Genomic DNA, 25,062 nt, shown 5'->3' on the forward strand with positions numbered 1-25,062 from the left:
GATGTACCATTGTGAAATTTTTACAACCTGATAAAATATTAGAGGATGCTTCACTTCAAGAGGAAGTTTGAGCTGCTTTCAGATGGCGCCTTTTTTGAAACCAGGTGAGAAATGTGTGCTTGCCTCATTGGGACTTGCACCTACCTCTGCTGGCATAGCACCAGGTTGTTGATGCACGATCCATGGATTGCAAATAGTTCTGGTAAGGCAGATGTTAGATTCCATGCTCTGCATATTTGATATGATGCAGTTGAATGGATCATAAAAAGCTTAGTTTTTAATATATTGACTGAACACAGAGATAGCTGTGCATTTTAGTACAAACTTTTCCCTCATTTTTAGTTAATATCGAAAGCCATGAGGGACTTGCTGTATTGATTCCAGTATAGTGGTGAATGCTGAGCTTTGCACGTACTGACTTTTGGTACAAAGTTTTGTGTTGTTTATTTGTAATGTAAGGATCTTCCAGAAACATAGAGGAATCTGGTGACTGTGCTTTGCATTTTCTTGCTTATTAAAACTGTACAAATCTAGAATCTTCCATTTCTGTAAATTTCATTTGTCTTAACATTTTTCTTCCCAGGTAGTATAATCTTCTGGGATTTAAGTGTTTGCAGATGCAAATCTCTGTGATCACAAGCACTTAAAGGACTATCAAATGTCACATCATTAGGTCACCAGTTCAAATCTAGTCCAAAGTTGTAATGGGTATTTTTATATAATAGCACCTTTATGTCTAGGATTTATGTCTAGTTCCTTAAATGATAACAAGAGCATTTGCTATTCAGAATTCTGAATTCAAGTGGGGAGAACAAAGACTAGAAGCAGTTTTTTCTAGAGCAGAAAATACTGTTTGGTTTGTGTTAGTATGCATATGCTTGTCAGTGAACATGGTGCTTTAGGAGTAAAGACAGCCTCTTAGAGGAGCATGTGGTTTCCTGTATAAGATGTTATGCTGAAAGGTAACCTCACCTACCAGAGAAGTGTAAGCATTTGTCAAGTTTGATATTTTTAGTGTGTTTTCCTATGACTTTTAAATTGCAAGAGCCTTTGAAGAAAGTATAGGAAAACATAAATTTTGAAGAGAGAGATACTTGGAAATTGGAAATACAATAAGAATGTTTTGAATGGCAACTGGAACACTTTTGGACAAAGTACTTAAGTTTTTCCCGGCAGCTGCTCTTCTAAAGAATGATGGTTCATTAGCTAGTTTGTTGTTTTATTTTTGTTTGTTTCTTCTTGTATTCATCTCAGTATTTTTGTATAAAGCTTCACTTCCAAATCTGACCTTAAGTCTTAGGTTTCTGGCCAATAAGTGTGGGCTTCAGTTTAGAGTAAAGTCTTAGGTTTCTGAACAAAAAGTGTGGGCTTCAGTTTAGAGTAAAGTCTGGTACTTAGGATAACTCACTGGACTGTACATTCCTCAGTCTGCAGAGAGCTAAAAATGGTTTGATTCAGCTGCACGGGCTTCATGGTTCCTCCTTGTCAATTTGTTATTCTGAAGTTGGGAAATCCTTGCAATCTCTTTGAGTTGTGTTGGGGTATGGAAAGCCTTGGGAATATATAGAGAGACTGACTTCTTGTGTGCTGGGATCTGCCTCAACCACCTGTTGCTTCCAACGTTTTCCTGAATGTTTCCTAAGCGCTCTCTGGCTTGTTTCAGGGACCAGCTTGGCAATGATTCCTACATCTCAGGAATCAGTAGCTGGAGTCCTTCAGGAAAGAAGTTGAAGATGCTGAAGTATGAATTCTGGTGTTCTGTTTGTTAGAATCTGTTAGCAGAGACGTCAAGATGTGAAGAAGAGAGATGTGAAAGCTGATACAAGTTCTTTCTTTGTGCTCCTGAGTTCAGAAATTAGGATCTGAGTTGGTTTCCCCACCCTGAAGGTGGTTGCATGGCTTCTCTTGCATCTCATCACTGGTGACTTTTGTCAGTGTTGGGAGGTACAAAAAGTACTTGTGAGCTGTGGAGGCAGGAAAAAAAGACATTTAATGGCATTTAAGAGCAAACCCAAACCCCAATATAAGCAAATGCCTGCAGAACTCACTGTTGGCATTATGTCATGTGGATTCCAAACCCTGTTGTTCTTAAAAATAGGTTTTCATATGTGTGTATCCTGTTAAGAGCCTTCAGTCTTTTGGAGTTTTGATTTCTTGGCACTTGGGGAGAAATTTGGAGATTGTTAATTTTAATTCCTTATGCCACCTACTGCTACCATTTTCCTTGTTATTTCAGAGACTATTGACAATATACTTCCTACTTAGAACAGTCTGCTGAATTCATATATGTCAGAAGCACTGAGTTCTTGTTTCTGCCTCTTTTTTTGTTACTGATTTGCTTTATAAAGGCACTATTGAAGTTCTGACTTAAAAAAGGAATACCAACCACTAAACAACTTCTGTTTGTATTTCACGCTCAGATTGTGTTTTGGCTTTTAGCTGTGATTTCAGGCAGAAATCGTGCATGGATAGGAACATTTATAAATCATAATACTGGAGACTAAAAGAGAAAAGTTACTGAAGTAAAAAGGAACAACCTTTATTTAAATTTTTTTTGAAGCTGAGTCATGACAAGTTTGGCAAGTTCCAAGGGAAAATACAAATCTGGTTTTTACTTAATATAATTAACAATTAAATCTTTCCTGTACAGAAATTTGTTAGAGTGAATTATGCTTTGAGTCTCGTTTTGTGGAAGAGTGAAAGACAATATAGTTATCCTGGTAGATTTGTTTGTTTGCTTGTTTGTTTTAAACATAGATTTGGTCTGGGACAGGGGTAAATAAGAGGAAGATGTCATGGTTTTGATGTGTCTCTGAAGATTGGCCCTAAAAATATGGTAGTCATAAACAAGTGCTATTTTTCAGAAATGAGATGACTTTGCACTCATTTTCCCTTACTACAGGCAAGTCACTAAATCATGGGATGTCCATTTCTGAAACCTGTTATCTTTTACTTGGGAAGGTTGTTTTCAATACATATGCAAGCTTTATACACTGAACTAGCAAGAAAAAAAACATGTAAAATCATTTGCATAGTATAAAATAATAGATGTTGTCTATAAACATTTATGACTTCAACTCCACTTCTGATATGGTAAATTCTATTCTTATCCTGCTTATGGAAGATAAAAGAACAGAAAATTGACTTTGCCAAGCATAAAGCCCAGTACAATTTAAGAGTGGACCACAAGTTATTTAAAGTCCAAATCCTGTGTTATATAAAGGCCATCATTTGTTTTGCAAAAAAACCAGTTAATGTAAAAATATGTGTTATATGTCTTTTTGGAAATAGATTGCAGAAGAACACATTTGTCAACAGGAAGTAACCATAATCTTAGGAGGCATGCAAGTGTCACACACAGATGAACAAGACTGCAAAGAACCAAGAGAGAACCTTTCCCCCTGTCTTTTCAGGCTGTAAGTAGGACCAGACACTACCCTCTTTTATGAGGGCTGAGCAGGCTTTTGGAACTCCTTTGGTGTGTGTGCAGTCCTAATAGAAGTCTTGGTGCTTGGTTTTCATGACACAGGCTGGCTGCATGGACTCCAGCTGCAGGTTGTTGCCATCCCACAGCCACAGCTTTTCCATTCCAAGTGTGTATCAAAGGGTCCTGAGATGTTAGTAAGATTTGCAGGTCAAATTGAACATGAGAATTTAAAGGAGTCCTTGTGCTGGTTTGTCACGCTGCCAGATATGCTTTACTTAACTGTTGCATCTAATGAAGGACCTTTTGAGGCTGCATTGATCAAGACAGTGCCATGGGTGTGTTCTTCATCCAAGGGGAAAAGTGAGATCAGTAGGATAGTATGTTGTGCTGCAGCACAACCGGAAAAGAGACACTTTGGTATCCTGAGAAGAACAAGTCTCTGACTTGTACTTTGAGGCATTCCGTCTAACACATCAGTATTAATGTTATGTGGCAGGTTACTTTTTTGTCTTGTTAGGCTGACCTACCTTTACAGGAGTTGGCCATTGTCATCTGCTTTTCCTTCTGGTAGAGGATCCTTCATATTGTCCCACTGTATGCTCTTCAGCTTTGCCTGCTGTCTCCGCTTGGCTCAGTTACCTGTTGTGTTGCTCCTTGTTGGTGGGGCCAGGCATCCCACCCTTCAAAAAAGGTCTAGGCCTGGTTTGAGATAACATTGACAAGTTTTCTGGATGGGATGCATAGCATGGGAGCCACTGAAATATTGGGCCTTCAGTTATTTGGATATTGTGGTAGGAATGAAGGCAACCAGAAAAAGCAGCAGACAGGAAAATCCTTCTGTCTGCTGCAAGTGCCAGTAGCCCTGGAGGAATAAAACTGAGATGCTCTCTTAACTATTCTTCTTTCTGGGTTAGGTTTGCTTGTTTGTTTAAGGACTGAAGAGTATTTTCTGTCTCTGAATATGCTCAGAAATTGGATGTCTATATATACTGCGCTCAAAAACTTAGAGAAAGCCAAAGTGGCATTTTCACCATTTCCCATATCTTCTATACTGACATGCTGACATTCATCATAAATTGATGACAAAACATATAACTTTCTTGTTTTGGTTTTGCTTCTCTTCACATTTTAACTAGTCTGGTGATTTGATCAAAGGATATGAACAGAATTGGTTTTACAAATTTGGCTTAAAAATTCTCTAATATAAAACTGGCAAACACTGCCTTGGTATGCAAACAGGGAGGACGAGGTAAGGGGAATCTTGTGGCTGTTGAGAAACTACATATGTAGCTTTCAGTGTTTTACTTGTAATTCTGCAAAGGCCTCTTCTATTTTTAAATATAGTAGAGACCAAATAGTGGCTTCTGGAGAGCAAACAGCTAGGTTTTTCCATGAGTGTTTTTAATGCAAATATTAAGTTTACCGATTCTAATACTCTTCCCTTCATAAATGCTTTTTTTAGCCTTCAGGATATATATCCAGTATAACTGGATAAACTGACACTGCAAAGAAAATTTTAATTCCTTCAGCATATGTCTTTTTAATTTCTAATTGTGAAGCTGTAAGAGCTGTATTGTTTTGCTTTAGCAAATACATACTAAGCTTTCAGAAAAGTAACTTGATTTACAATAGGCATAGCCAGGGGGAAACATATGCTTTTCAGGTTTGTCTTGTATTGAAGGATTAGAGTATTTCTTTGCAAAATCTTTTTTTTCAGAACTCCAGTTTTAACCATTAAATAATGTTTAAGTAAGAACCAGAGCTGGATTTTTAGATTTGGCTGTATGTTTGAACAGACATTTCCAAACACAAGTCCTTGGAATGATTTTACTACTTAATAATGCAACCATTGATTTTATGTCAGCTTGATTCTGAGCAGTGTTTTGCTATATCAATGAAGATAACTGTATTATGTGAAATTGCTTAAACAAAGCTAAAGGAAGAGCAATAGAAGTAGTCTGCTGCAGAAGCTCTAGTGTTCTTCTGCTTGAGTTGCTGAACGTGGGTAACTCTTTGCAGAATGGCATTTAAGGTTACATTTTGAGTCATTAGGTTATAAACAGTCCACAAAATATTTTACATACTTCATGTTAATATTCCTCTGAAGATTAAGATTCCCTGGGGAGAAATGAGAATATCCACCAGAAACATTCTTAGTTCTTGAGGTTTATCCACAACTTCCTAGATCACTAAAAGATCAGCTGTCTCATGAAGAAATTCTTATAAAACAAATTTTGATGCAGCTCTGAGTGCTTATATGTGAGTGGAATATACAAGGCAATGCCCTTTATTTTAGTTGTCAATTTTTCTCTGGCTGAGATGTATATTGCAATTGGAAAATCTTTTTGACTTGAATTTGGTAAATTTATACAAACTGTCATGTTCAAGAATGCCTTTGAGTCCTAGGCTGTGTTGGAAAAAGACATGGCAGAAGTGTTCAGATCTGAATCTGTTCTATTGAATTAGGGTATGGAAGTAATTTCATTTCTGTTTCTCAATAAGTGTTTGGGGGGGGGGAAGTTCTTGAACACACCAGGGTGTCTCTGTGAGGTATAACCCACCATCTTATTTTTCTGCCACAAAAATGGCTGTTTTGTGCAAGGCACAATCCATAAAAAACTGGGTCTGTGAGTGAGTATGTATGAAGTTGGTCTTTTGTTCTGGAATTAGCATTTACTGACTTGCTGAATGTTTGGCATCTCCAGTGATACATCAGCATGTGTGCCTGTGCTCCTTGCTTGTGTGGTCAACCGACCTAGGGCAATAATCTGAAATAAAATGAAATCTCTAGACCACCAGCTTGTCCTTTAGAGGCAAATCTTATTTCAGATTCCACTGCTGCTTTGCAAAATACTGGGATTCATAGAACTAGCACGATGGCTTTGGCAGAATTATCGCGTCACAGCAAGATCTGGGCTCTCTGTCAAACTCTCCTGACTTAAGTGGTGTTTTTTATACCTGGGGGTACAGCTCACAAGGGACATCCTTGGCATCTGTGTGCATCGGAATTTCTTCCAGCTTGTCTAAATTAGAGGCAAAAAGCAGAATGCCTGAATGAGCATCTGGTGAAAGCTGCTGTAAGCAGCAAACCCTTAGGAGCTAGATGCAGTTTATAGATTGTAGGAGCCACTGGTGCATCTTTCTGCTCCTGGGGAGGTGAAGAAGGAGCATTTTTCCATGCATTTTCTCAGGATTTGGAAGTCTGGTTATCCTTCAGTGTAGTGCAAAAGGTAGTTGCAGACAATTTGATGGCAAGTACTTCATGCTAATGAGGAAACAGCAGGACTGAGCTTTCTCCAGCCTGCCTTGAGAGTACAGCTGAGCTCTTGACAGAGCTACATGACTATAAGGCATAATGATAGCTCAAAGACTTTACGCTTACTATACAGCTCAAGTATACACTAACCACATATTAGAGAACTAAACCTTGTCCAGTGTGCTTGATTGATAGCAAAGCTACTTAATTCACCTCTGTTACTGATCTGGTTTCCAAATGAAATCCTTCAAAAAGCCGTAAGGATCTCATGGTGGACACAGTGCTCACTCTGGCAGATACAAGTTCCATTTCACTAATGAGTTTTTACATTTACAAAAGATTGCTGTATCTTTTTTGCTTGAAACTTTACTTTGAATTTCCCTGAAATTTGGGGACATTTTTGACTGTCATTTTTTTTCCTCATGGTGACTTCAGCTCAGTATGAGCTCAGATGTCAGTAACCAGTCTGCTGTGTACTGACACTTTAAAGGATAAAGTCATACTGTCAGTTTATGCTGAGTTCTTTCCACAAATTGGCTGTATGTTTTAAGCAGTCTGACACTTTTCTTTCTCGTTCCAGACCTGTATTTTAAAGGAACCCTGAGGAAGTTTATTATAATCTAAATTACTTTTTGCTGATGTTAAAACCATCTACTAAATTCAGCGATCTATAACTGAAGAGACAGTAAATATTTTGCTGCTGGTGTAGTTCACCTTTGGTATTGCAGATAGGAAGGACCATACAAATACTTAAAGGTTCTGCAGATACAGTGGTATATATAAAAAATCGTATTGATCTAAAATTTAATGTGGAAGGTGAGTAAACAGTAATTCAATTAACTCATACAGAATGGAGAGGTTTGTTGCTTTTTTCATTCTCAAGGAAGAAAACACAAACACTTTGTTGTAATTATGTATACATTAAAATGTATACTAAATGTAAAGGAAAAAAATTAAAATTAGAGCATAATGAAAAAAAAAAGTTAGAAAATGTTGAAGTTCACAGCTTCAGTCTCTAGTGCAGTACAAGAATAAATCCCTAAAGACATTTCAGGCATCTCCAAGGCAAAATTTAGTTTGGTTGATTCAATGGTTGTTTTACAGTCCAACCTGAGTGCAGGTGCACATTGGTTATGGATATGCTGAGTGTTCAGGATTAAAGAGCAGTACACTGGGTTCGTTAAGTGACTGGAATGTAAGCTAAGGAGTAGCCTGTAGTGGTGACTGGGGTCCTAGAGGTGTTTGTTCTGCCTCTCTGCCAACAGGTTGGGAGGCAAAGAGAAAGTGCTTTGAGATGCACATGAAAAGCTATGTGTGCTTTTTGAAGATAGGAAAAGAACTTGAAATAGTCTGAAGCTTATTTCACTTTTCCAAAAGGAAAAGTGCAGAATATTTATTGGATGGAGAAAGTCAAATAGAGGGAGTCTGTGATTTTGGGATGTATCAGAAATAGAGTGCAGTTGTTGAAAAACAAAAAAAGTCCCAAATCTTTAATCATGTAGAAGTGATGACAGAAGTGTTGAAATACAGGTATTTTGTAGGACTTCTTAATAATAACTGATATGGTCTGGTATAAGATTTGTTTCAGTTAGAGTCTGAAAAGAGCATTAGAATTACATTTTTATTCTTATAGTCTATGAAAACAGACTTCAGACTTCAGCTACAGCAATTTTCTGTGTGAGCTAAGTTATGAAGGTGACTGTGATAATTTGTCACAGTAAGAACAACTTACTGCCTTACCTTGCACTAAGATCTGAATAAATGTTAACAGGGAAGGATATTTTAATTTTTAAAGAGCATCAAGCACAGGAGCACACTGCCTGCTGAGATGGTGGGAACACTAATGATTGCAGCCATCTTAAGGATAGGCAGAGAAACGTTCATGCTTTAGATGGAGCAAGTCATTCCCAGAGTGGTTTGACAGGGTGACTTGAGAAGCCTTTCAGCTGAGTGGCTCTGGGTTTGCATCTTTCATTTTTGAACAACCTTGACATTTGAAGCCTGTGCTAAAGAACAAGTGCTGAAAGGAGGACAGTCTAATGGCTAGTCTGTAATTAAATCCGTAATTAAATCCTGCTCACAAATGTTGCTGTCTGTCCCTAAGTTCTTTATGTGTTTTTACCTGGAAGATGTTTCTGTCAATGGTCTGATGTCTCTACAAGTTGCAGTGGGTCTCTGCAATGAAATCGATGGGCAGTTTTCTCACTTGTTTCCTGGAAAGGAAGATTGGTCCTGGGATTCCAAAGGAATTATTCAGAATTCCTACTCCCCCAACTGCTTCAGGGGGCAAAATACTACTGTAGAAGCCTGTGACGTGTCAGAAGTGAGTATTTCTAAAAACTGAAAATGTTTCCTTGAAGTTTCTTCAGGCACCCACAGGTCTATTGAGTTTTCTGAGTGCTGACATGGCCTGTTTATTGTTCACCTTGTGAAAAAGAAAGTAACTGGCTAACTGACAGCTTAGGTTTGTTGTGTTCTGGTTTTGGTTTGGTTTTTTTAACTTTTAATATTAACTTTTTTACTGTGGCCATGCTAATTAGCACCAATTACCTTCTTACCTACCTACCAGTTACAGGTAGGATGCAAGTGAGGTTTTGATTTGTTTACACAGATGCATATGGACTATTTGGTTTGTGCCGTAGGAAAATTTAAAAGAAAACAATGGTTGCAGGAGTAAGATGCTGCTGGTACTGTGATCTAGAGCAAATGCATGTCTGGAAGCTAGACTTAAGCAAAGAGGAAGCAGTCATTTAGTCTTTTTTCTTCAGCCTGCAACCTTGCTGCAGAGAAATGTGTGGAAGAGGTAAGGCTGTGTGAGTCACCCTGCCCTCTTCAGCCCTGCTACAGCTGGGGGAGTGTTGGCTTTATCTGGCAGTGGAGTAAAAAATACTAATGGAAATTACAGCAGTTGGGATAATACCCATACAGGCAGCTTATGGGCATTAGCATTTCTTCCTGTGATAAAGCTGAAATGAATTTTAAAGTATTTGGCATTGAACTGTTGGAATAAAGCATACGTATTCACACAAGAGGAGCATGTGTTGCCCATACACCTAAGGGAGAAATACTACAGAACTTTTGAAGGTGGGGGGAGCAAGACAGCAGGGTGGTGAAGGAATCTGCCCTTGGAATGTCTGAACCGCCTGGCCTGAAGGTATGTTGCTGAAATTTAGAAACTGGCTGTGATTCTAGGTGCCACCAGTTCTTTTAATGCTTAAGCAAAGTGCAAACTGCGCAATGTCACGGCTGGTGCTGAAACACGACACTTGGACATCGCTTCCTCCCAGCTGCCTCTTCCTTTACATAACTGCTGCCTGTCCTGGGGTGGCCTCCAGATGAGCAGAGCCCGACAGGAGGTATTTGGGTAACTGGTGGCAGTTCTGCTAGGCATTGAAAGAATAGCAATCAGTTGTACTTAGATCCGGTTGTAGTATTTCAGACAAGTTTCTGGCACTCTCCCCTCTTTAAGGTGAAGGAAAATACAGCACGATGGAGGAGATGGTGCTGGGAAGCATTAATGTTTTTTCCCTGGACACTTGAGTCACACCAACTTTATCTGAACCCAGAACCTTGCATCTGGGATCTGTCTGCATTGTTCAGAACATTCTTTCTGAGGGCTTCTGTTTGAAGCAATCCCCTCAGGTTAGCAAAGCAACAGAGTGTGTGGCCTTTTGGGGAACTTTTCTTGCCTTCCTTGTAAAGATGTGGGCCGAAGCAGAACCAGTAATACAACGAGGGAGAGATTAGGCTTTAGGGTGTTGATATTTCCTGCTGTTTCACAGCTGGCAAGCATGGGTAAACTCAGCTTGAAACTGCAGTTAGCCATACACTATGCTGCTTTGTTTATTCCTTATTTTTGCTTACTTATCATTCCAAACTGGAGATTAGTTTGTGTTTTTCCCTAAAATTGCACATTTGAAGAAGTTTTTAACAATGGAGGTTAAGATCTGATAGCTCCCTTAGAGTTTTGTCTAGTGATTTAAAAGTAGTGTCTTTAATACTGTTGTGCTGTGATCTTTTAAATGCTTGTGGTATTGAGCTTTCTTAATAGTTAAACTTGTGGTTTCCTTTAATTCTTTGCTTTGGTTGTAGAAAGATTTATGTAGGTGATCTTTAGTGCTCTTCATTTCCGAAGAGAAGTCTTCCTGTCTTTGTGCAATTAAGACCATGCCACATAGGAGGGCTTTCCTTGTGTTTGTTCCAGGCTCAACCTCAGCCTACCGCTAGCAGTTCAGGTGAAGGTACTTCTCTACTAGATAGCAGAAATCCTGTAAAACTCCAGGTACTGCACAGCCTATTGGGTTAATAGTCAGATTTTAATTTTTGTGAGATTGTGATGATTGTGATGCATGTGTGCCTCCTGTGTGAGATGGGATTTTACCTGAAGAAGCATTTTGCAGAGTGGCACTTGGGAGAAAGGAACTGATGTCCATAACCTTTTTTGGGTTTTGTCTTCTTGCTCATAGTGATGTGATGCGATTTGACTGATCCCTGACCACCTTCTGCTCCAGACTGCTGTCAGGTATATCTTGGTGATGAAATACCACGTAACTGCCCTTATCTTCAGGGGGTTCTCTGTTTTTTGTTTTATGTTATTTTTAAACACATTTCCAAACTGAAAGAGATCAAGCCCTGCCTGATCTGCAGGGGAGCTTGGTGCTGTCATAGTTGGACACAGCAGTGTCAGTGCTGCATCCTTAATAGATGCTCCGCATATATAAGTATCCATCTCTTTGAGGACCTGTAATTTAAGACTGCTTTACAACTGCCTGTTGCTTTAGACTGTGATGAAAAATCCCTCTCTTAGTACCTCAAAAGGTCGTTTTGAGCCTAATTATACCATGTAATCCAAAGGCAATAGAAAAGGAAGAAAACTGCACAAATCAGTGCTAGTCACCCTAGCACTAGTGCTGTTGGCTTTGGAAAAGCCTGTCTCAACAGTGAAGCCTGCTGCCATTTTGGCATCAAGACAGACAGACTTGGCATCAGCCCCTCTGGCACCAAAAAAAAAATGCTTCGTGGGAGCTGGCACCAACACTGTGAAACAAGGGTAAGGCCCCAGGGAAATGCCAAGCAGACGAGATGAGCACTAAAAATAGTGAGCTGCTGTCATTTGGAAAGAAAACAAATAGCAAGTCTGAGAGTAGGGCATCTAAGATCTCCATCAAGGTTGTGCTTGTAAGCAGCTTTGGGACAATGCTGTCTCCTATGATGATGTGACCAAAGGGTACACATAAGCTGTATTTTTGGTCCCCACATAGTGCAAGACTCTAAAACTGGAATAGACACCATCTTGATTCCACATATCAGGGATCCTGTTACTGTCTGCAGGCTCTGCCTTCTTCCCTGTCTGGAGCAGATCATCTCCTCTTGAGCCATTACCAAAGGTCCTGTTTGCATACTGGGGTGTAAAGAAAACAAGAGCTTTAGTGCCAAAAAGCAAGGAGCCAGGCTGGTGTCCCTGTTCCAGCCCAGATACATTATCCCTGGAGACAGTCTCAAGTGCTTAACAGCTGAACTCCCCCCTCTCTCCTCCTTCTACCCCTCCCAGTAGGCTCAGAGAAAGCCAAGTAGGCTTTCTAGTGACTTCATTACCCACTCCAGACTAAAACTGAAGCCTGAGATCAGTGCCCAAAACCTAGAAATGCTAAAGGGACAGAACTGACCCTAGCTTCACTGAAGCAGTTAGTGTGACTTCTCAGTAGGGCAATTTCAGCTCGTTAGTCCCCCTCTGCCACATTTATGAAGCTTTTTAAGACCTCTGGGCCTGAATGGCAGACATGGATATTGAAACAGTGGTCATACAAATTAGATGACTCAAATAGTCTTTGATGTTACAATTACGGCCACAACTCTCTTGCTGTGAAAAAAAGCACGCTAGACCTGTGGCTATCATTTTTCTCCTCCTTAGGGAAAAAAAGTAGTGGAAAACAATGCCACTGAGGGTTGGAAATGTCAAGCTACACTTAACAAAAACTATTTTGGTCTTGGAGAAGGACCCTGAACTTTTCATTACCACCACTCTCCCAGAGTGAGTAGGAGTGGACATCACCACTTCTGTATCCTTTCTCAGATAGATACTGGGGAAGACTCATCTTGCCTATCTCCCCCTTGTCCCCTTCTTGAGTACCTTTCCTATGGTAGCTTAATACAGAAAGCAGCCTCAGGGAAGGGATAGCATGCTGTATAAAAATGCAAAGGAAAGTATGCTACTGTTGGTATTTCTTCACTCACATATGAAAAGCAAAGAGGATGGACTGGCTCCTGCTGAAGTACCAGGTAACGAGTGGGTTGTGGCTTCCTTTGCAATGCATTCTTCTGTGGTTCAGGGCTCACACATGGCTTTCAGGTGGAGGATGTGCAGATACTGCACTTGCCTGCTTGGCTGTCAGCTGCTGTTCAAAATTCAACTGGAATCAAAGATTTGGTTGGAATCAAGCATGAGCTGTTGCCATTGGGACTCTCTGCAACAATGAGCAAGTTTTGAAGTGCTCTGTCTTTTCTACCTGGTTAACTAGTCACTAGTTAGTCACTAGACAAAGGCAGGTGACAGCAGTGAGGTTGAAATGCACTGTGTCCCTATTTGTTTATCGTCACTTAGTAAGCTGTAAAAGTTTCTTGCACTTTTAAACCACTGATCTGACAGAAGGGTTGACAGTTTAGGAAAGAGGAACCTACCCAGGGACAGATTCTAACCACTGCAAGTCCTTGTGCTTCCTTGCACATTAAAATTTATTGATCCACCAGACTGGTTGCAGCACTGGCTTACAAGCCAATTCCAACATGTATGGTGTCTTTTCCTGCAGTTATTCTTTGCTCTATCTAGCATTGATTAAACTGGTTTGGCCTGACAAACATTAAACATAAATGACTTCAGTGTCCTTGCTTTGTAGTTGAACTGCACATAAATTGAGGGGCCTGCTTTAGCCCACTCCTAAATAACACAGTAGCACCAGAGAGACACAATGGGGATGAAACGTTTCTTTTGGACCGTGTTCCCCGTAAACAGTACAGTACCTATAGGTACTGGGAAATTATCAGACTGTCTTGTTCCTGTTTGCCCTATGGAATTTGCTGATGATGGTTCCTTGTAGGCAGTGCCAATGCTATACAATACATGAACCCAGGGCACCTGCATCTCATATTGGAAAGTCATCATGTTCTTGTGAGGGTGCTGTTAGAGTGGGGAGGTGGCCCTTCACTCTTCAAGAATTGACAACGAGTGGGCAGATATTGCAGGCGGATGGCCAGCCAGAAATGGTTTCCAGGCATATCTAGAATTGCATTGCTACTCCAGCATTGGTGATCTCCAAATGTCTCATGCTGGTTTTGCTAGCAAACAAGCCTTTTTAGAACATTTGTTGTCAAAGCAGATAGTCTGCTTGTTCCTGGATGTTGTCTTATTCTAGAGAAACAGAGATCTGATTTTATGCCTTTCTGTATGTTTTTCTCTTTTTTCTTTATTCCTAGAGTCATCTCTAAGTTGGGGAAATATAAAGTCACTCTCATTCAGTTTGCTTCTTTATTACTGTGTTTCAAGTGCCTGGCAGACCTGCATAGACTCAATTCTAGCATCCAAGGCTGTGGGCTGACTAATGAAAATGGATAGGTGTTGCTCCAGGGGTGCTCCTGTTAATCAACATGAAAATGACAGTCCACTGGGGTGAATGGAAGAGTCATTAGATAAAATTGTTCCAACTTTATGGTCAACCTGTGTGTGTATATATATATATATGTGTATATATATATCTGCAATGATGGTATTAAAGTTTAATTGAGGAGATACTACGCACCACCCATATTTACTGTTTAGAACCTCTCCCTGCCTAGGACTCTAATAATGGAGCAACTGAAAATAGTCTTGTGCTTCAAGTCTGACAGATTTGATAAGCACAACTTCAATTCTTATTCCAGTCATGTTGTCATAAGTGGATCATCTAAAGGTCATTCTGTCTCTTCAAGGGGTATCAAAATGATTATTGTTTCTTGCTGGGTTTCTAAACCTGCTTGCAAGCATCTCCCATCAAACATGGAAAGTTACTCTAAAATTACTCAAATGACTTTCATCATCTACTTCAGTTGCATGTTACTTTGTGAGGTAATAAGGCATAGTGTGTGTTTGGCATGTGAAGGTTTCCAGCAGCATCGTTTGTTTGACATCATGCTTGGGGCAAATGGTGTGTTCAGAAGAGCAGTACTACATACTGGTAAAGCCTAGAGGTCTTTATTCCCTCTTTTTCAAAATAAACTAACTCACCATTATCCTGTAGGGGGATCCACAGTGATATGCAAAAAAAGGACATTTGGTGGGCCTAAACAAGCAGAATTTCAAAATAATGTGGATGCCATAATCTGTCCTGACATTAGCCTTGACTTTTTAGAGTCCTCAAGAGACTCGTCTACAGAGAAACACTAAAACCTTACATTTGTTCTACTTGTTGTAGTTTGGGTAGATGTGTTCTTGTGTCACAGATGGGTGGCATTTGCAGATGTTAAATTCCAGGATCATATATAGGAAGTGGGACCTATGCTGAGCCTGTCTTAGAGCTGATCTTGCTTTCATTAAAATAATTATTTGGGCTCTGGTTTCCCCCAAGTAGAGAGCAATAGAAAATTAGAAAGGTTTTGGAAAAGGACAGTGAGCAGCTGAATGCTTTGGGAAAAGATTTTACATTAAGAGGATTGAGAAGATTGATATCTTTTATAAGAAGATAGCTAACAGGTACAGAGTAATGAATGGGTGAGAAGGTGGATGGGGACTTCTGGTCCCACCTGCTAATAATATGAAAGTCAGATTAGAAGGTGGTGAATTCATTCCTGATGAAAGGAACTATTTGTTCACAACCATCTATGAAACTCATTGCTTCAAGACAAAGCATTGAGTCAAGGACTTACAAACTTAAAAAAAAAAAGTTGGGGGGAGGAGGGTAAAATGGTATCAGTTGGAATATCCAAAATCACTGCAAAGCAAAGATTAGAACTTCAGTGTTTTGAAAAGGCTCTAAGTGTCTTGATTAAGGTAATATAAGACACGAGCTAACTCCCCCAGCTTTTGGGTTTGTTCCTGTCCAGGGCTTTTTCCATTGTCACCTCTAGCATAAGCTACTGGCCACCATCCCTCAGAAGCTGCAGAATAGGGTGGCTGCTGCTGCTTCAGCTGAATGTGGTATTGGTTGCTTGCAAACCACCTTTTTTGTGTATTTTTTATGGGATTGCCAAATCCACACATCAACTAGGATGCTTTTGCTTTTTCACTAAGTTACTGCCTCTGATAGCTCTCCACAACTTGTCTCAGATCTGAAATGATGCTTCGCCTTTTGAGTATGTGCTGGGGAGAGGAGAGTGGTTAAAGTTAGATTCCTTCTGACAGTAGAGATACAGAAACTGCTGCATTGGCTCAGCCGTGGGATCTGCCTCATCCAGGGCTCTGGATAGCAACAGCCAAAATTGGATATTTTAAAGGACAGCGTTAAGGCCAGAAAACAGATTACTAAAACAGAAAGCTGCCCTTTTATATTATTGCTGTTTGTCCATAGAATTGAAAAAGAAAAAGTTGAGAGTTTGTTTCATCCAAGAGCACAAAAGCTGGAAAATCCTCCTGCCTGGCTGATGCTGGTTAACTGTGATGGTTTTTATCCTCCAGGAAATTACTTATGTGCCTGTTTTCTCTTCAGGGTAGGCACGACTCTTTTCCCTAAGTTTATATGATGGCTTTAAGTTGTAAAAATAAGTAACACTTGTGTATGGTCTCACAGCCTAATCATGAGGATACCCACAGAGGGGTGCTTATTTGGGTAATAACCCTGGGCTGGGCCGGGAGGAGGCAGCAGCAGCGGTCACTGAAGGGTTTTGGTATGTGGAAAATGGGTTTCTTTTTCTGACGCTGCTGTGAGCTATCTGGTGTTCTGTGATTGTTTTGTTTTGGTTTCTTTTCTTTTTTAATCTTTTGGGGTTTTCCCTGCTGTTGTAAATTAGCATTGGTAAGAACTATATGTGGTTTCTTTCTTTCCTTCTCTTCAGAAGGTCTGAAATTACTGTTCAAATTGCTACTAAATAAAAGGATTCAGTGAACTCTCTTATGGAGAAAAAGAATATTCCTTTCCTTCACAAATATTTTAATGTGTTGAACTCCAAAAGCCAAAGAGGCTAAGAGCATGGGGAGTCGCCCCCCTGTCAAATATCTGCAGAGTTGCTGCTGGGACACGTGGGAGTGGTGGTGATGTCCCTGTCCTCTCCAACAGACGAGGACAGCTGCTGATTAAAGAGAAGCACAAAAAAAAGAGGTTGCTGAACTTTCAAAGTGGAGGTAGAAAAGAGAGTTAAATTTAGATTACCTTCTGCAGTGTCATCTCCTACACTGCTGTGGAACTTGCTGTACTCCTTGCTTGGGAGAGGACAAACAAGACATGCCATCCTGGGGACCAGATGATAAATCTGTTTGTAAGGCTTAATTGCCCCTTGGCATGAAAAAGTGAAATGAGCTCAAGTGAGAAACCTTCCATCCAGGCTACTTGCATTTTCCTTGGGGAGAGGTGGACTAGAGTGTCTTCTCATCACCTGTCTGCTGCTGCAGAGGCCCAGTCATGATCCTAGAGCAATCAGAGTTGTTGCTATTTCTTTAGTAGGATGGCTGTTATTTGGAGGGGCTGAGTTGAACATTTATGTAAGAACTGCCCAGAAAAGAAAGCCGTGACAGAAGGCAGCACAAGAGTGCTTTGAATCTGTGAGGGCTTTATCCTCATCCCTAAGTTCTGGAGGTCCTCTGAGGATCTATGGTCATTGACCCTAGGGCTCCCCTGCAAGCAGCATCAGATCTAAGGTTTGTCCTTAGAAATAGATTAAGTATCTATCTGTGTTTAGAGAGATTTAATCACTGAGGATCTCTTGGCTCTTGCCAGCGATTTTAATAGATTCCCCTTTACTTGCAGCATCCAGTTAGGAGGGGGGAGAGCACTTCTGCTCCTTCACGACTCCCTGCCGGGGTCCCACACAGGCAGCACTGCCCAACAGCTCCCGTTCGCAGGGAGCTGCCTGCTGTTACCCAGCAGTTTTTTTTGGTTTTTTTTTCGGGTTTTTTTTTTCGGTTTTTTTTCTTTTTTTCTTCTTTTCTTTTCTTTCAGAACTGCCCGACCTGATGTCATTTCCCTCTTGCAACCACCCCGGCTGGGCTGCGTCTGAGATATGTCACAGGGAGTGGGAGGAGGAGGAGGGGGAGCCAGTGAGTGCGTGCAGTGTCCCAGGACCCTGTTTACTTAGTATTCCCAGCCGAGGAAGCCCTGGTTTAAATACGATCGGAGGAGAGGGCTGCCCACAGCAGATGAGGAAATGGTCACTGTGGGGCTTTAAATTCCTGCCTTCCCATGTGCTGGTGCGGAGGATGAGCCTGCAGAATGCCTTTCCTCTTGGGTCTCAGACAGGTAACAGGCTTCGGTGTGGTGGGAGCTCCTCATTCAGGTGGAGAATGTGACTGATTGCTTTTATTTTTATTCCCCCCTCCCTCTAAGGAAATGGTTTCTGAGTTTCCCAAAACGGAACTGTACAAACAGCACTCCCCCACTGTGGCGTTTATGGGGCAGCATGAGAGGCGCTTTTTATTAGTGGAGAAGGAGTAAAACTGTGAGCAGGGGTAAGAAACTCCCTTGTTGTTAGGCTTGGCGGCAGGGTGGCTCTTTGTGTCCTGCTCATGTGTGGTTTTTGTTTGGTTGGGTTTTAGGGTACTTTCCACAGTCCTTAATATGGTGGTGGTGTGTTTACATTGCTTGAAAACATGCCAAACTTGGAGCTGCTTATTTGTGCTGGAGCATTAAACTGTCTTTTAATAAGGAAAAAAAAAAAAAAAGATATATACATATCATCCCTGACAAAGGTCACCGAATGGGAAACGGCAATGTGCCGTGAGCCCCAGCTTGGCAACTTTTTAATTGTTCTGGGAGAGTTTGAGCTTGAACAAGAAACTTGGGATAATTTAATAGCTGGTAATGCCGAGTGGAATGAGAAACGGTAGCAACTGCCCAGCTGCTCCCCGCTGGAGGAGGTGCCAACTATGTGTTCCTGAGCTCGGGTAGAGCAAGCCCTTTTTTTGGTCTGGGAGGCACGTCTGTAGGGGAGTCTAACTGTAAACTCTTCCCAGCACTGCTGGGATCTGTAATCCGCAATAAATAGATACTGCATGATATCAGAGTGCTGCTTGCAGTTTCAAATTTAGAATTAAAAATTCACAATCAGTCTGTAGCATATTTTAAACTACCTACTCCCAGTTGTTCAGAAAGAACAGCAAAAGGACTTGCAGGACACTGCTGAGTAAACAGTACCGTCTCTTTTCCCTTATCAGTTCGGTTTTGGTGAAGTGCAGCTCCCCCCTCCCTCCCACCCTGCTGAACTGAAAACACTTTTACATAAGAAACTACCTCTAGTACAATGACCTTCTGTAACTGAACGCAATAGCTATAATAATAGCTCACTTGTTAGCACTCAGGGCAAAGAGGCTTTCGCTAAAAGCCTCCAAACTGAACTAAGGACTGAAATTTGGGCACAAAGGCCCAACGAATTACTTTAGGTAATGTCCTGGTTTGGGCAGGTAACTCAACTCGCAATGAGACATAACTGGTTTAAATTTTCAGATTGAGTCTAGAGTGTTTTCCTCTAAAGTTCCTTCTAAAGTAACCTTTTTGTTTTGGAGAGGTGCTGCATAAGGTATAAAACCATAAGCTAGGTGTAATTTGGCTTCATTTACTCAAACTGAACATCTGGTTATCTCAGTGGGCTAAATGGTACTTTTTTCTCTGCGTGTAACCTTGCAGCATCAATATAGAGGCATTTACAGGAAGCAGAAAAAAAGGTGTTGCCTCAAGAACACAAGAGCAAACCTCTTGACTATTTTTATCCACTGATGAGGGATATAGTGGGAAAGAGCTGCTTGAACTTTTCTTAGTTTTAATCATTTTGAGTTTTAATCATGTTTAGGCATTAAAAACCAAACTAGATATTTGTATTCAGAAATTTCTTCTGCTTCTAAAAGAGCACAAAAAAAGGTTTGTTAGTGAACAGTGCTATTTAACTAAAAGTGTGGGAGGAATTCAGGAACATCTCGTCATGCATCCGCCTCTATTGTCTCTTGTGTTTGCACTGAGGCTGTAAACACTTGGTTCTCTGGGATGTCCTTTGTTACTGTTGTTCCCACTCAACACCAGAGGTGCTGATCCTGGGTTGCACCTCGAGGGCACAAGAGGTGCTGAGTGGAGTACCCTCGAGTGGGGTGCCTTCAAGTGGGGTGCCTCTCCTTGAGCTGAATGATGAGGACCAAAGGGTCATGGTGAGAGCCTCTGCTCCCCAGGACAGGCACCCCTTGCCCTCTGCTGCACCACCCTGAACAACTGGTTCCCCTGGATCCATTCAGGATCCTGTGGCATTGCAGCACGGCAATGGACTAGTGAACACTTGGTAAAAAATAGGGTTTGGGGTTTTTTTTGCATTGTTGCAGTGGGAATTATATTTAAATGCCTAAAAAGCTAAGTCAGCTCTGGCAGTGCAACGTGGGTGTTTAAAGCTCCCATCCCAAGAGACGTGGTCTGGGCTTCCAGTTTTAAGTGAGCATTTCCTCATAGGGTTGCAGGTGGGGGCTTGAATACATTCATGTAGTTCACTGCATAAATATAAATGGAAAAAAAACCCTATAAAAATGTTGAATTCCTAACTGTTTCATTATTAATTTTAATTGCTCAGAATATATAGTGTTGTCAAGTGTTTGGTGGTTTATAATGCAAAATCCAAGACAGCTTTCGCAAAGCTGTAATTTCCTAGAAGCATCTCTCTTTCATGTGAAAGTGTTGGGACTACGGCTGGGAAGCTTCTATCAAGGCGTGAGGGAAGTAAACACTTTCACGTGGGGATTAAAATGTGAGTGTGCAGTTCTTGGAGTCTGAAAGTGAAACTTGCAATTAAAAAAAAAAATGAAACCGGCTCTTACTTAAATATATCAAAGTGTCCATGATCTGTGAAAGGACAGTGTTCCTTTAAAGACTGTTGGAGTATTTCTCCAAGATAAATCGATGCAACAAACCAATTTGTTCCTCAGATAAAGGTTAATAAAACCTCAGAGGTTCTGCATCCGCTGGGTGTGAAGATGAGTCTGCTATGGCTGATTAATCATGATGATTTAAATATAATTCCCCTGGTGCTGGCATTAGCAAAGCAATAAATGTTGTGGATTAGAATTCCTGTTTTGGAGATCTTTATTGTGCCTGGCACAGCTCAGAGGCATCATTCCTCCCCCACTTATTATACTCTAAGTATATGGATGTTTGCACTTAACGCATCTTTTTTTTTTTTTTTTTTTTTTTTCTTTTTTTTTTTCCACATTCAGCAAAACAAAATTTGTGGTGGGTGTCTTATGAAGAAATGTCCAGACTTGATTTATTTCCTGGCCTTAGTTGTCTGTTGTAAGGCAGATTTACAGGAATTTATCCCAGCATGCTGGCAGGGGCTGGCAGCTAAGATTTCAGTAACTCCCAGCAATTAAACCTGGTTTCATCTTTACCAAACTTACATGCTTTTGTTAAAATGAACCCACCAAAGGCACAGCACTTGGTTAGATGCTGGATTTATGCTTTTGTGTTCCAAAGGACTAACAAGTGTGCTGTTTATGTAGATGGGAGATTACTGGAGGCTGCAGTGCGTGCTCAGCTGGGTGGGCATCAGTCCTGGGGCTGCCCTGGTGATTCAGGGTTTCCCCTGGCCTTGCTGCCATCCCACCTGCTGTCCTCCTCTGAAAGCATCTAGTGACTTTTTAAAGATGACTTTTGGTTATGAAATAGGGAGCGGCTGGCAAACCAGGAAACTGTAGCAAGATTTGGCATTCCAGCCGAGAGTTTTCAGCAGCAATTTTAACCTACTATTGCTTGAGTCTGTTATCTGACAGAGATGCTCATCTTCTTTGGTTGCTTTGTGTTTGCATTCTCATGAGCTATTGCTGATGAGCTTGGCTAACCAACACTAGTGATAGTCTGATACGTGAGTCTGAGTGAAAGCCAAGTGGTAACTCATAAATAGTGGGTATCAAGTACAGTTTTTCCTGTTGGTTGTTTCTAGCATCTTTAAGATATTGTCAGTTACTTCTGTTCTATTAGTCTGGGTGCTTAAAGAATATAGATCGTTCAAATATAGATTGCAGGTAGCTCAAGTATTTTTAATACATTTTTCTGAATGTTGTGTCACTTGCTTAAATGTATCCTGGTTCGTTGTTAAGGGTGTGGCTGCATTCTGAAAGCAGGGAACTGCTGCCTGCAAGTAATGAGATTAGTGAAATAACTAGGTCAGGATTTTTTTTTTCTTTTAATTATTAAATAGATGCTTATTACTGAAGTCCCCTGTGAGAGCAGTGGAACCAGAAGGTCTGGAGTGGTCACAGGTTGAGCCTTAGTCCTGTTAAAACCAGTAGCATCTTGCCCTCCGGCGGATGCCAGCTTGGTAGTCTTCCTTCAGCCTGCTGCTGGGCTTTTCACTGTGTCCCACTGTCTGTATGCCTGTCACTCAGTTCCTTAGTCACCCCTGTCATTCTGTTATTAATCCCCATCTCTTCCAGTTCAAATAATGGTTTGCTATATAGTGTCTTGATGAATGCTGTGCTGAAGATTGGAGAGAGTAGGGTATTAGAATAGATCTAAAAACCTGACTATCCTAAACAGAGGGATGGCATATAACCTTCTTGAAGCAAGAGACAATTAAGACAACCTACTGGTCTTTGTGAATGCCTCCTGTTTTGATCATGCCCTAGTTTTTTACTTTAAATTTGTCTCATAGATCTCCAGCAAAATCCGATACTAAACTGGAAAGTGGAGAAAATAACTGGCTTTTTTTCCCTGGCACTGACACTAATGTTTGCTGTAGCTTCAGATGTGACAACATATGGCAGCGCCTTGAGTTCTCTTATACCTACCACTACTGGATATTTTAAGGATTATTTGTAAAAGCATTTGACAGCAAAACTGTGCTACTGGAGGAGTTGCCAGCATGGTTGTGGCTTAATCATAAACTCCAAATATCAACAAGAAAATAAGTAAAAAAAGAGAGAAGCCTTATTGTGATTCGAAGTTGCCCTATAAAGTTTGTCAGATGAAAACTAATCCAACAGGCCACATCTAAAATATGAAAAGACTCTCCAAACACACCCAGATGAGGTCTTCCAGTTCCAGAAAGAGAGCCTGCACCAGATTTAACAATTGACCTGGATAGGGAAAGAAAGGAGACTCCAGGACTGTAGAGCCTTTTCCTCAAGGCTCCTGGATTTGGAGTATGTGTCAGGGATCCAGTAAGTCCAATGTGTAAGATCTGCATCAGCTCTTACGGTGATGCCAAGGAGGCAGTGATGCACATGCAACATGTGTTGCTTTACAGGACAAAGCCAATCCTTTGAAATCAGCTGGAAGTCTCCTAGGCTTTGCAAGTGGGAGATAACAGCATGTTCAGGCTTCTTGATTTCAAAACAGGAATATTCTGCTCTAATGGAGTTGAACGCTCTCTAAGAGCAGACTCATGAAGATGCTGCTTTGTAACCCTGCCTAGAGGTGTCCGCAGTTGGTTGAACAAAGGCTGGCAGGATGGAACAGCAAGAAAACATAACTGGCCTTCAGCAGGGAAGCCTGTCCTGAAATGTGACAGCCACTGGGTACTGGGGAACAAGGTTCTTTTGGAAAGATAGCACTCCCCCTCCCTTTTTTAAAGAGTACCTAAAAAAATATCTTTGTAATATTTGGATGAAAACTCCATGATGCTAAAACAAATTAAAAATTATCATTACAAGCAATACTTGCAATGGAAATTTGTAACAAAAGAAGGCCAGTAAAATGTGAGAGTTCCAACTTTGCTCTGTGAGATGTTTTTTTCCCCATGTGTACTTTTATTTCTTATAAAACTACATTTTCAGTCTTGTGCCTTGTCCACGCCTGTTGGTGTGAAAGAGGAAATAGTGTGCTTTCATAATTCAAGTTCTAGTGATGTTGTTTCCAGGAGACATTTACGTTGTAGATAACTATATTGCTGATATGTCTTAAATAATTACAATTTGGCAGCATATGACACAAAGAATGAATGAGAGAAGGAAGCAGAGATAATAGAGTGCTGATGGTATGACAAGTATGGTCTAGGATTTAATTAGAAATTAAAGCCTGATTGAAGTGCTTAACAGTAGGCAGAAGATTCCTAATAAAAAAATGTCAGTGTCCCTGTCATGGCCTGCACTGATGGCAGTGCATAACCTCTTCCTTGGCTTGCAAAGCAATGTAGGAAACTGTACAGTGGCTCTGGTTTTCACAGAAACGAGTCTTGACATAAGTAGGGAGAGGAAAGGAGACTTAAACACTCATTTGAAAGGAGACGTCTGTAACATGTCCCAAAATCAGTTATTTCCTTTTGCTGGAATCTTTGCCTAATAGGCTTTTTCTGACGATACAGTGCCTTTACATTTTACCTTTCTCCCTCTGCTGGGTTGAGTAGCCAAGAGCAGGGGTCAGGCCATGTGACCTGCTGGGATCCTTTCCAAACTAAATTTTTCCTTGATTCTGTGAAACTGTTTGGAAACAAGGGTGGCAGTTCTGGGTCTGACACGTGGCACTGAGTCTGATGTCTCCATGTTCCCAGAAACCCATCGGTGGCCGGGCTGATAGAGGGCTGCAGAAGGCTCCAAGAGGAGCTGCATGGACTTTGAGGAGCATGGCTCATGGCCAGCACTGCAAGTACTTTAAAACCCTGGATTTCCTGAACTGTGGGATCTGAAATCTAACTGCAAGACTATTCAAAAGTACAAACTACTTATTCACTAGCAATGAAGATGGTTTCTCTTGGCCAGTGTGTAAAGAAGCTCTGAAAAGTCTGTTTTAGATGGGAAAGCAGAATGTTGTTTGGGGCTTGATCTCCAAAAGCAGGCAGGAGCAATCTGCAGGATACCAGCCTAGTGGCTGAGGATCTTCAATGTGTACACCCATCCCATCACAAACCTTTTTGTCAGCTGGGCTAACCATATGTAACCCTACATATAAGCATAAGGCTTTGTGCAAAGATTGCTTCAAATACAGTTAGGCTGGCAAGAGGCAGTCAGGCAGTTCAAATAAAAATATACTGTACTGAAAGTCTCTGAAAACAGGACTGCTTCAAGTTCTTGAGTGGGGGAAAAAATACAGTGATGTTGAAGCTGGTTTAGGTTGCTGCTGCCAAAAGACACTGTTGTGTTCCTTCTTGCTATTCTTTGAAGCAGATCACATTGAATGGGAGAAATCTGGGGGGGAGTAAAAACACGTGGGCAGGGACAAATCAATGTTGTGATGCAGAGGAATTCCTGAAACAGGACTGCAGGACTCTGCTCTTTCACCAGCTCTGTGTGATTCGT

The 25,062-nt window shown here is 40.9% G+C and overlaps 1 protein-coding gene across 3 annotated transcripts in view; it reads left to right on the plus strand.

The window, feature by feature from the left end:
- Nucleotides 1-25,062, plus strand: part of WBP1L (WW domain binding protein 1 like) — a 59,778-nt gene that overhangs the window by 17,064 nt on the left and 17,652 nt on the right. For 2 of the 3 annotated variants that reach the window (XM_008490396.2, XM_030453273.1), the window contains exon 1: nt 17,901-18,100. The exons of the other annotated variant lie outside the window; for it this stretch is intronic. In XM_008490396.2, coding sequence (XP_008488618.1) covers nt 18,074-18,100 — 27 coding nt within the window. In that variant the 5' untranslated portion in view covers nt 17,901-18,073. Of the gene's footprint in view, nt 1-17,900; nt 18,101-25,062 lie in introns of those variants that run through there. 3 annotated transcript variants of the gene reach the window in all.

Source organism: Calypte anna, chromosome 6 (genome assembly GCF_003957555.1).
Source record: "Calypte anna isolate BGI_N300 chromosome 6, bCalAnn1_v1.p, whole genome shotgun sequence".
Lineage (NCBI taxonomy): Eukaryota > Metazoa > Chordata > Aves > Apodiformes > Trochilidae > Calypte > Calypte anna.